The sequence below is a fragment of the Limanda limanda genome, chromosome 21, assembly GCF_963576545.1.
Source record: "Limanda limanda chromosome 21, fLimLim1.1, whole genome shotgun sequence".
NCBI lineage: Eukaryota > Metazoa > Chordata > Actinopteri > Pleuronectiformes > Pleuronectidae > Limanda > Limanda limanda.
The window spans coordinates 21,116,168-21,129,679 of NC_083656.1; the positions used below are offsets into that span (position 1 = coordinate 21,116,168).

The 13,512-nt window shown below is 39.3% G+C and overlaps 1 protein-coding gene across 1 annotated transcript; it reads left to right on the forward strand.

Annotated features, from left to right (window-relative positions):
• Positions 1–1,496: 1,496 nt before the first annotated feature.
• On the forward strand, positions 1,497–9,695 carry hhex (hematopoietically expressed homeobox). Its single transcript, XM_061094474.1, has 4 exons — positions 1,497–2,161; positions 5,136–5,314; positions 6,940–6,990; positions 7,105–9,695. The coding sequence occupies exons 1-4, from the start codon at positions 1,765–1,767 to the stop codon at positions 7,348–7,350; spliced, it is 873 nt and encodes a 290-aa protein (XP_060950457.1). The 5' UTR covers positions 1,497–1,764; the 3' UTR covers positions 7,351–9,695.
• Positions 9,696–13,512: the final 3,817 nt, after the last annotated feature.

Consider the following 13,512-nt stretch of genomic DNA (forward strand, 5'->3'; position numbering starts at 1 on the left):
TAACACGTGCAACTGGTCACAGACGCATGAGAGAGGCAGCGGTACTGACAGTATTGTGGCTTTGAAAACACACGACTCTGTTATTTGTTTAACACTTTGCGGAAACGTGTGTTGGGAAATAAGCGTAATCCGCACTGATAGGTAAATTTTACAGGAAATTCCAAACATGGAAATCATGAGTTAATCACTCGCTATTCTGCTGCGCTGTTAGGCCATTGGATTGCAGTTATCCTGCACATTACCTTGTTCGATAACACTAAACTGTTTCAGAGAGCCATTTAACGCAAGTAGATCATACAGCGACTTTAGGACATGCCCTCTGGGTGTTCTTTTTCTCTTATGTCCCTGTTCTGCAGTGTTAAATTCCACAACTCGTAACTACAGTACACAATATTATTTACAGTGAGCTATAAAATATAACTTATTGATTCAGGTAGTTTTAAACGTAAATGTAAAATTTCCTATAGATCAACCAAATACATGCCATACATGGTTCAGTATATGCATTTGTGTGGTGGTGTGGGGCCCAAAGTGTTTTAAGGCCCCTAAGTAGTAGTCTGGACTAAGTTACTGATAAAAACGTATTCTTTAAAAGGTCAAGTAGCTCAGTGAAGCATATACTATACAGCTGTAACTGTAAAATGTAGACTCTGATGCTTCAGAATTAAATACCTGCTTACTGTATATGTATGATTCTTGTATTCATTTATTTTTCTAATACAGCTGTAGCGATTTATGCTCTGCTCATTTACCTGTATCACGGTTTTCTTTTAGTAATTTGTTTAATGATGTTGAAGACACTTATTATTTATTTGAATTTGCAAAGACAGTTTTTTCTCAATCTCCAACATTATCAAAGGTTTCTACCAACGATGTAACTTGGTTAAATAAAGTTAAGTTAACTGGAAGGATACAAGGGAGAACGATTCTAGGTGGAGGTGTCCTATGAAAGTCTTTGTCCAGGGGAACTTGATACAAATACAAGACAAAGGAGACAAGAAGCAGAAGACAAGTCCCCGCTTCGGTATTAAGCTTACAGCTAAATGATAAAATACAATAAAGTGTTACTACTTTATAAGCACTATACATTTGCATTATTGAGCTTAAAACAATAACAACAAACAATGAAACCAATGTTTTCAGGAGAGAGATAATTTTTTGACTTTCTATTATCAGTGTGTGTGTGTGTGTGTGTGTGTGTGTGTGTGTGTGTGTGTGTGTGTGTGTGTGTGTGCGTGTGTGCGTGTGCGCGTGTGTGTGTGTGTGTGTGTGTGTGTGTGTGTGTGTGTGTGTGTGTGTGTGTGTCTCAGTAGCTGCGGAATAGCCTACTGATTCCCCTGAAATACAAGAATCTCTTCTACAGTGCCATCTCGATCACTGTGGCGCCATTGGAGCTGAAAATAAGCCAATCAGGATTGGCCGTTGGCCACCTGCAGGAAGTTGACCGCACTTATCACCACCCACCTCCGCCTGCAGCCAGATAACAGCCTCAACAGTTGGACCGAGTATCTGCTTGTTCACCGTTGCAACGTGATGGACACCAAAACACTCTAACGGTGTTATCCACAAACCAGAGGGACTGTGTTTGGTTTGTAAAGGGCAGCCCGCAGACTGAAGGTTTCTTTCAAAGTTACAGTACATGGTTAATATCATGTAAAAACTTGAGGGTATTATTTAAAAACGAAAGAGACGTGGCCGTTAAATAGGAACGCTGTTGTGAGACTGTAAACTGAGTTCCAGTGCACTGTGGCGGCAAACAGCACCATGAGCGTCCCGCTTTTTGCACCAACTCCGATCCAGCCGGCTCATCCGACTCCCTTCTACATCGAGGACATTCTGGGGACGACTGCCTCTACTACCTACTCTCCCTCCTCTTCTTCATCCTCCGCTTCTTCATCCTCCTCCTGCTCCACGCTGATTATCCCAACACCGACTCTTGCATCGCCCAATTCTTCGTTCACGAGTGTAATCTCACCGTACCGGGCGCCGATTTATGAACCCACGCCGATCCACGCGGCGCTGTCTCACCATGCAGCTGCAATGTTGACAACGACGTACGCCTCCGCCGGGGCTTTCGCTGGCCCCATCTACCCCTTCCACCACCAGCACAACCGCTCCATGGGGGAGTACGCACAGGCTCTGCTGAGGCGCGACCCGCTCGGTGAGTTGGGCAAATGACTTGCGTGAAACTCAAAGATAATTTGGGTTGTAGGCATAAGTGTTGTTTGCTCGTGTACGTAATTCACAGAAAAAGTCCCTGAAGATTCTGCAAGAGAAACTAACTGATCTAAATTTAGCCTATTTCAGCCCAACAGTCAGACTTGCGTAGATGATGTGAGAGCACTTAACATACTGTGCATTAAAACGATGTTTTTTTTTATTTTTCACAAACTTCGTTTCAGTACCAACGAAACCAATTTTGCATAGTGTATCACGCTTGGTCATGCTTGCATATCGAGCTCGCGATCGTATAGTTACATATAACCTATACATAGGCTAAGTGAGTGTGGAGTTTTGGAAGTGTAAGCTATTTTATTTAGTGGCTTTATTATGGAAGGTTGATCGGCTACAGCAGCTTGTTGCTCTGAGTGTTCGGCTCGTGTCAGTCCTGAAGAAACAGTTGTGCCTGACCACTAACATATGGGTCACATTGTCATTGCAACAGACATATTTGGGGCCCTTCATTCCATTCAGTCTGCTGTGGTGGTAGTGTATGTGTGTGTGTGTGTGTGTGTGTGTGTGTGTGTGTGTGTGTGTGTGCGTGTGTGGGTGTGTGTGTGTGTGTGTGTGTGTGTGTGTGTGTGTGTGTGTGTGTGTGGGTTGGTTGGCGGGGGGGGATAGCCTTGACTCGTTTTCCTGACTCCCATTGTTCTGAAACATCAGAGGCGCAAGTGAGGCGGCGACTTAAACATATTTGTGCTCTAAATCACTTGGTATTTCACTGCTCGCTCTCTCTCTCTCTCTCTCTCTCTCTCTCTCTCTCTCTCTCTCTCTCTCTCTCTCTCTCTCTCTCTCTCTCTCTCTCTCTCTCTCCTCTATGCCAGCTTTATCAGGTCCTGGTTCAAATGTGGTAACTGGATCAAATGTAAGCGTCACATATAGACACTGGGGGCAGAGGTTATGTCTACTATTAATGGCTCGCATTCTTTTTCTTATGAATAGTTGTCTCCCTTTCGCTTTGCGTGACAAGCGGAACGACTGACTTTGTGTTGCGCTAAACAAGCTGGGCCTTTCCGTTCATAACGGAAGCCGCAAGCCTGTCAATAGGAATAAATCTGCTTTCAGAAGCTGTTAAATGTTTTCCTGGCTCACCCGGCCAGTCACTTCCTCGGGAGCCCGCTGCACGCTGCTGATTATTTTATCGACATCCTCAATACAGACATATTCAGGAAACACTCGGCCTCTGATAGCCCGGGATCCGTTTTTCACATATTGTTACACTTCCTCTGGCTGGCCAGCGAGGATGTAACATGGTTAGCGGCGAGAAGAAAATAAAGCAGCACGACAGACCTAATAGGATCTTGGAGAAAAGATAAAGGCTAGTTTGAGAGCAGGCAACAATAATAAAGGTTTTTTTTTTTTTTTAAACTTTATTGAGGTTACGGAATGACCGACTTGCATTAAAGCAAATCAAAGTTTGATGATGAAATTCACTCGAGGTTTTTTTGGCTACTTAACAGCTCTGTAAAACACAACATCAGAGATAACGGAGAAGAAATACAAACGGCTGCTACAGTCAGCAGTAATAATAATAATAATGACAATAATAATAATATCATAATAATACACAATAAAGTAAAATTCAGTCTTATTTTTATATAACTTATATTATATAGCACATTTAAAAAGAACCGCTACAATACAATGCCATTTTAAATCTAAGACAGCAAATTATATAGATGTTTATCTAAAGCTTATTAGCAGTTGAAACGGATTTTCTCCAGTTTTAACACTATCTCAACCCTCTTAGCTGTTCTTAATTCATCTAGCAAGCTCAGCTTCACCGTAGCCCAGCTATTTTACTTTAATAGAAATAAACAGCCGGTAAATTAAGGTCATCAGAGAGAAAAGATGTCGACACCAAGAAGTCAATGTTTGTGTGATCTCGACATTGTATTAATCATAACAGTAAACAATATATCCATCATAATACTCCAGAATAAAGGACATGACATTTTTACAGAATCATTTGGAATTTCACGACATTTTTTTTGTTTTTAGAAACAGATCACATGGGCCTGGATTAGCTAACTTCCTTTGGAAAAGAGCCGCAGTAAGGTCTTTGACAGCAGTTTCGACCGCAACAGATTTATATTGTGTCAGTGAGTCTGTGTCTGTTGGTAGATGCTATCGCCTATAATCACGCCACAAAGGAGGAAGCACATGCAGCGGATATTTGGCCATAGTTTTTAGTCTGTCACGACCTTCCTTTAAAGACAGCATGCAGCAGGCCGGTGGGGGGTGGGGGAAGTCTTCCCGGCCGTTAACTGCAGAGGAAACCAGGCCTGAACCCACTGCTGCGTCCTTTCTCTCAATAAACCTTTACAGTCATTTCAAACAACCCCCAAAACGATTTGTAAGATTAATTTAGCTCAACGATTCACAATATTTCCTAATTTATCTGAACTCTAACTGTACACTTTGACCACTTTATCTTATTTTTATTGAATCATAAAGTACAGTGAGACTGTTAGTGTGTTACACAATCAGATGTTTTAATGAATGTGTGCACATGGGTCGCATGCACATGATCTGAAAGTCTTCCTAAGTTTTTTATTTTTATTTTCAGTGTCTGTCCACTTTCCTTCGATTCCATTTTTAAAACTCTATAATATTTACACAGACTGCTATATAAGCAGTCTGTGTAAATATTTTGAAAAACTAGAAAGTGATCAATCTTCAATTTCGATTCATTAGATTTTAGACCGTCAAGGTTTTCCATAGCGAGAGGAATCTGAAAACCTTTAACTTTCAATTGGGAAAATGTAATAACGTTGCCTTTAACAGAACATTAGTGATAAAATGAGCAGGCCTGCCACATTCAACAGTCAAAATGATGGCGAATGATCTCGTATATAATGCAACTTTGTGGGGACTTGTATTAAATGCGCTGTTCTGCCCTCCCTCCTCTAAAGGGAAGCCGCTGTTATGGGCTCCCTTCATGCAGCGGCCGCTGCACAAGAGAAAAGGCGGCCAGGTCCGGTTTTCTAACGACCAGACCATTGAGCTGGAGAAGAAGTTTGAGACGCAAAAGTACCTCTCTCCTCCAGAGAGGAAGCGGTTGGCAAAGATGCTGCAGCTCAGCGAGAGACAGGTGAGAATGAATGGAAAAATGTATAATTACATAAAGAAACCTCAAGCAGAATCAGACTCAATGTGAGAGAGAGAGAGAGAGAGAGAGAGAGAGAGAGAGACTGCAGACGGGTGTTTGTAATTAAATGAAATAAGAATGACATTTTATCGATGCAACGATAAAAGCACCAGTTTATAATAATAATAATTAATAATTTTAAATGAGAGAGAGAGAGAAAACACAAACTATGGGAGAGAAAAAACACAAAGCCTGACATGTCTTCGATACCCATTACTTTATATTATTTAGATTAATTCTCTAGAAATTAAAACATCTGTTACTTTAACTGCAGCAGTACTATGCCCGACAGTGTTAATGATCTGTTACAATGTTTGATATTTATTTGTTAATAGAAGTTATTAATTGGGTTTGTATTTTAAGTATTTGTTTAAGGTCAAGCTCATGGTGTAGTCCTGGCACAAGCCTCTATGGTCTGATTTAAAGGACCCATCGTATGCCCATTTTACCACAGTTGATATGGTTCATTGGGGTTTTAATGAAATGTCTGTAACATATTTTGGTAAAATACCACAAGGATCATTTAAATCAGCACCCTTTTTACCCTGTTTAAAACAGCCCCCCTAAGATTGACCTGTTTTGAGTGCCCCCCCCCCCCTCTCCCCCTCACCCCTCCTTCACGAGATACAAGCGCCCAGATTTTTAGCTATCCATTACCTCTGTAGAAATATGGCTACTGGAGACAAATATACAATCTTGCAACCATATAGTTTTGAACCAGAGTCAGGTGGGCCGAAGCCTGGCTGCGAGAGCCCCAGCGCCCCAGCTCCCCAGCGCAGCCCCGCAGTGGGAGCAGTGGGAGCTGGAGCTGGCGCAGCAGCAGCATACTGCTTCCACACTGTTGAGTCAACGTTGAGAGGTGTCCCGGGGGTCTCCGCCTCGACGATCGGCATGTTTATGCGGCCACTTAGATGTCTGACGGGTAGCAGCAGTGAGCTAACGCTAGCTTGCGAGCTGACGCGAGCTAATGCGCTCCACCATCTCCCCGGGGAGAGACGGTGGAGCCCGGGCTCCACTGGCCCGGCTCCAGCCGGGGAGCCAGGCCGTCTCTCCCCGGAGCCGATGAGATGATGGTGGGGGGTTGTCCAAGGCCATGTAGCTAGACTCCCTACATGGGCATGTTTGGAAAATGACGTATTTTTCGGTCGTAATCCCATTCGACGCACTCTAGCGTATCGTTTCTGACATAGAGGAACCACAACAAATTGTGGGAGTTGTTTTTTTCCAAAGTTTTTGGGACGGTAGACATGCCAGATACCCAAATTAACGTGTAGAAGCACTACAAAAGTGGAATTTTTATAATATGTGCCCTTTAATGCGGTGTGCATTCCACTATTAAGATTGTGGACGATGATGAAGTTTCAGTCAATTAATAGTCCCTACCAGCAGAACAAACTGACATGTTTCAATATTGAAATCTTCTTTGACAATTGCTCATCTGTTCGGATAAAAACATATTATAATTCGTTAATAACTGATGTTAAAATGGCACATTTTATCTGGAGCAGGATTTTAGCTAAATGGAATTTATTAAGATATATTTTGGTTTAAATTGTTCCTTCTCCAAGGTTAAAACCTGGTTCCAAAATCGACGTGCGAAGTGGCGAAGACTGAAACAGGTGAGGACTTTTGGCAAATGTCACATGACAAGCATTAAAAATAATTCTGTTCAAACAAGTATACAGTTGTCCAGACCCTTCATTCATAAAATCATCTGTTTCAATTTCTTTCAGGAGAATCCTCAGGGAGGTAAGAGGGAGCTGGAGAATGACAGTCCAGCTGGGAGGAGTAATAAAGGTGATGAGATGATCGAGGTGACCGTGATGCAGAGCCCGGAACAGAAGCAGACAGTCTATGTGCGCTCTGTGTCCCCGCAACATCTGCACACAGCAATGGACTCTAACGTGACATCAGACGACACTGACCAGGAGCTAGACATAGTGGATGACGAAGAATACACACGGAAACTGCAGTTCTGAAGTGAATCATCAACAATGACACTGGATCCAATGGACATTTAGAGCTGGATGATGAAGGCCAGCGGAATCTTCTCACAACTGACTCTGGTCACGCATCTCCATTCAGACAGCTTGACAAAATTGTTACTAGTGTAATATTTAGGTAACGTTTACATCACTTAATCCTCCCATGACGCGTCTTTTTGTATTTAAAACATATTCGTTTTGATTGTCACTTTGTTATATTGACCACTGTAAATGACTTGTACTGTATGTTGTTTAAAATGAGAAACATTCTTAATTTAAGCTGTTGCCTTAAAATATGATATATGAAATCAATACATACCAAATAATTATGTGGTTAATTGCTTTTAATAATAACACACACATTTTCTGATAAGAATAATTTTGTCAAACTCAGCTAGAATTTCATTGCGATTTAGTAATTAGTATTTTCCAAATTGCTACAGGAAAAAGAAAATCAATAAATTACGACATTTTGGCAAAAAACTGAAATATAAATGAATTTAAACAAGTTAATAAATCAAAATATATAGCCTATAGTATTTAAACATATCAAGACAAGTTTGGCCTTTATCGTACATGGCCATTAAATAGTCATAATTTGAACGAGCAAAATATTGAGTTCACAAGGGGAACATTCTTTTTAAGAATGTGTTGTATATTCCCAGGCTACTTGTTAAACAAATCATATGGTCTGCGGCCAATCATGTTAATCGGATTAAAACCCAATTAATATGCTACCTATGTAGCTATGATTGGCCTCTCTCACATGAGATAGATCTAATATTATTTGTAGATTGTAGTTTTTTATCTTGTGACTTAATTATACACAAAGATGAATCATTTGACTTATAGTTGGAATTAAGTGAAATTATTTCCCATGTTAGGTGATTCCTTTTTTCTTTCCACTGGTTTAATCGGACCCTGTTGGTAGTCTGGAATGTTTCATCTACTTAACTAATAATCCAGTTTTATGTACTACAATTAGGGTTGCAAAGGAGTGGAAAGTGGAGGCATTTCACCCCATCCAATGTAGAAGGAAAGGCTGTGTACATTTGCAAATACTGTGCAAAGACCTATGTTAAGAATGACACAACGATGCAGAAGCATATAGTCAAGTGCCCAAAGTTTCCTCAGGGCTCAAATAAGCCTAAGACAAAACAAAATGTTTATATTTATGTCTGTATATGACAAGGTAAAAACAGTTACAAAACAGTATAAATTATCCACAACATTTCCAGTTTATTCCCGTTAATTCCCATATATTCCCGTTTATTCCCGTTAATTCCAGTATATTCCCGTTAATTCCCATGGAAAGTTTCCAACTTTGAATATTCCCGGAATTTTGCAACCCTAACTACAATAATATAATTTTTTGGAGGGATTTTTGAGTAAATGGTAAATGGTCTATATCTAGCGCTGTTCTAGTCTGGCTCACCACTGAAAGCGCTTTACTGTTAAGTGTTTTCCATTCACCCTCTTTAACTAATTATTTCATCATTCATTCAGTGCAGGACTTTCTCTATGAGAATTGGGAATTTGATGCTCAGTATCTTTCCCAAGGAAAAATATAGGGAAGACTGCGCTACCCTCCTATGGTTTAGTTTACAAAAGCAAGAAAAACTATAAGAAAAGGTATGATGGAGAGGAGGTAATTAGATCTTTTACGTAGACAAAACATATATTGAATAATTGCAACCAAGAATAACACAAAAAACTTTACTTATTATTTGCAAACTAATACATAAAATAAATGCAGTTATTCACTATATGATACCTTCACAATATATTATATGATTTATGGTTTCGGATAAGCCTAACGTCATTGATGCATCAATAATTGTATGTATACCTGGTCAAGTTAACTGCTTAATTAGCTACTTGGTTAAACCTATATCTGCATTAAATTGTAAAAATTAATTAATTGTTTTGGGTGAATTTTTCAAACTCGAAAGAAATCACAATTGATGCACAGGCCTGGAAATTGTTGTTATATGTTTAATTTATTTCAAGCTGCCCTCTGGACGTGAGGGTCCTACCGTAGCTGTGTATAACCTGAACCGAAGATTCTGGCTGGTGAAGAAAACTCTGGTTGCGCCTATGTGCACCAGTCCTTTATTGTAACAATTTCAAATAACCATACATTTTTTATGATAATGTGCACAGTATGATGCAAATTTGTTTTAGCTTTCATAAAAAAAAAATACACTCCGGAAGCCACCTGACCTCAGAAAACAAGAAACTGTGAGTGTGACAAAGTTTATATCACTGAATGTAAAATCTGCTGTTGAAACATATGTTGCTGGATACATAAGTTTCCCACATAAAGATGCAGACCCTCATTGCTCTATTTTACTGCCTCCTGATTTCCCAGCAAATCAAAGTAGCCACAGATTAGCAAACAGTTTAGTCCATGTCGATCGTTGTCCCATCACCACCTTCATCTTCAAATAGCTTATCACTGAGCTCTCATGCAGACACTGTGAGTGGGAGTTTTTCAGTAAGTAGATTAGGTTAATGATTGAGTGAACCTTCAGAACATCAGGAATACAGATAGATAGCAGGGCACTGATTGATAGTCATGCAATATGTTCGCAGTAGTTTTTAATATGAGGAATGATTATAGTTGTTGAGACTGACATTTAAACTGAGATTATGGCCCTGATTTGTAAATTAGGGAAGAATTTTTTACCATTTGTGATTCTTAAAGGCAAAAGGTCATTGCTCCCATAACATGTTTGAGTTGCATTACTGAGGTTCAATGGCCTTTCACGTACAAGACTATTCCTAAACCAACAGTATGCACATTGATCTAAGCCTCTGTATTGTGTAATGGTTCACAAATTGTGCTGGGTAAAGTCAACATTTGGAGGAATAGCACACACAGTTGGTGGGTAAAATTTTAAGCAGATAGCTGGCCTGTTCTTGAGTGCCTGTCTGATCTGGTCAATTCACACACACACACACACACACACACACACACACACACACACACACACACACACACACACACACACACACACACACACACACACACACACACACACACACACACACACACACACACACACACACACACACACACACACAGAGAGACATGCACACACACACACACACACACACATACACACATATACACATACATACACACACACACACACACACACACACACACAGAGACATGCACACACACACACACACACACACACACACACACACACACACATACACACATATACACATACATACACACACAAATTAGTGTATGCATTACGTATGATCAATATGTGACATATTTTTCTACTAATGACCAAATATGGCAATGAATCTTAATAAACACTTAAGTGTTGTTCATAAACAACCTTTATTTTTCTGTATTTGTTGCAATGTAATTCCTGGAAACCATAGTTATAAATTATACACTGAAAAGCAATGGCACCTGAATTATAACAATAAAAAGTCTTTCATGACTGTATCTGTATAGTGTTTTATTTATTTTCCTACAATATCTAGATCAAATAAAGAATTTTAATATTTTATTGTATTGTTGAGGCAATTTAATGCTTGTTGTTAAGGTTATGAAAAGACTTAAAAGTGTGGCTTGAAGCACATATATGGTGGGTGTGAAGTGCAAATCAACATCAACATCATAAAAACTTGGAAATCAAAACAACAAAACACAATTGCAAACTGTTTATGGGGAATCATTCAACAACATCTAGCCTACAAGAAAAGGCATGTGCTTCATTAGGCACAAACCAAAGGAAAATAGCAAAGGGACCAAAATCGGGGAATTAAAAAAAAACAGAATATATTGGCGTCCCTGTGGTAAAAAAGTCACCATGACCAACAGCCAGACTTTTGCAATGGTTATGATGAGGGGCATCGAAAGACTCTTGAGGCTGAGCCCTTCCTTGGTGATACGAAAACAGACAGTGCATCTGTTAAATTAGCAACGACCCTGGTAGACTGCATGTATATCATGTCTTCTGCTTTGTGGTTTTAGTTTCTGTATTGAGAGTTGTTGTGTTTTGATTTGTTGTTGCTTTTTACCCATCTGTCAGGATTTTCCCCTGTAACGGCATTAGGTTGTAAATAAACTTTTTTTTTCCAGTAGTGGGCTCAATGGAGTTCCATGTTTAAGGATTTTATGTTCTTATATATTTTCAAATATTAGCCCACATGTTCATGTGCAATGAAGACATTCTCTTTTTTGTAATTAAAGTTTTTATTGACTTAAACATGTACAAACAGACAGCACAAACAAACCGTATTATTACTCTGTAGAGTTACAAAATACCCAAAGACCTGTGTGAAATACACCCACTAGGAACAACAAACAAACATTTAGCAGTTACAGTAATACAACAAGATCATCAGAGTGTCCCAGCAATGCTTTGAGCGAGCAAGCGTTACCATGTCCTCTGAAGGTTTTCAACTTCATTATTCATTACAGCTAACATTTGTTCATATGATAGTATTTCCAACATAGATTCCCTACATTTCTTAATATCTGGAGAGGATTTCCTTTTCCATAATCTGAAGATCATTTGGGCAGCCATGAAAGCCCTGACCTTAATCACTGCAAAGTCCAAAATTGGTTGACAAATTTACTCATCAAAATGGCAAGTAAAAAAGTTCCTGTCTCAGTCTGACATTTCCAACTTCCTGTTAAGCTTAGGAGTAAAACAAAACCTATGTATACATTTATGTTGATTAAATTTTCCTCTTGCCTCATTTACAGAAGACATCTCAAACCTCTGACGATCACAATTTCCCACACCAAAATTATTATAATCTGATTACAACCTTGAAGAATTTAGCAAATACATTATTAAAATATTAGACTAATAGTATTAGACTTTCCAGCTACTAAACAAATGCAGATATCCTGGGTCATCTGGGTTCTGATGAGGTAAAGTCCTTTATTTGTCTGTAGCTGTTATCTATAGCTGTTATCTGAAGTTGACCATTCTGATATTCAAGTGATTTTTAGATCAGGATCAGTGTATTAACTTTGTAATAGAATGAAACCGTCATTGACAGGACAGTGTTACCACAATCTATTGGCTTTGTTTGTGTGTGTGTGTGTGTGTGTGTGTGTGTGTGTGTGTCTGTGTGTCTGTGTAAGAGTGTGTGTGTGTGGATGGGGGGGGGGGTGGTATTGGTGCACACAAGTTAATGTGTGGTTATATTTGAACGACTGAGGAATGTGTTGACTGTTGACCTTGGCCAAATGGCAGCCATTATCTCCCCGTGCTGAGGCCTCCCTCCTCTGCTAAGCTGATAAATTAATGAGAGAAAACATCTCTTACATCGATACTAGTGTCGCCAGCAGCCACACAGACAAAGAGAGGTAGAGGAGGAGGGGGAGAAATGGTTAGGAGGAAACAGAGACAAGCATATACAGATAGCATGGACAAATATACTTGGTGAGACACATATTGATTGAATTAGTGGAAAATAGAATCTATTTATTTTTGTTTATTCATTCAAGCATTAACTTCCTGTAATAATTGAGAAATATGAAATAGACAGAAGAGGAACTCAGATAACAAGAGGGAAGAGTATAGCCTTCAGTGCAGTATTGAGATGGAAGCGAACTATTCTTATTGATTTGTGTATGACTTAAAGACCAAAATATAATAATTTAATTTGGACTTACGTCCCTCCATAGGTGTACTGAACCAGTAACAGCATTTTTCCCAAATACAGCAGTTCAGTGATTGTTTTACTGGAAACACTTGTTTTGTATTTCAACACAGTGTTAATGGTAGAGTATCTCTTTTGCAGGAACTATATGATATGCTGGTTTTACCTAATTTGTAATTATGCATAAAATACTAAATGCTTTATAGCTTGTATACACTTGTTCAAAATGTCTATTCAAAACATCATACTAACAAACCTCATAGAAACTGACAGAGTGACAAATTCTCCATTGCAGATTATTAATACAAAAAATTCCCTCATAGTTGTTGGCATAATTATCCTCCCAGCCTGGGAATATTTAGTCACTCTGGAATTGGCTGTGCAAAAAAAGTGAACCATGTGCTTTTCTGGGTGGCAGATGACAGGACCAAACAGTTCTTTGAAGATTTTTAATGATAGCAAATGCACATTACAAAGAGGGAAGGTGTGAACCATTAACCCATCAAG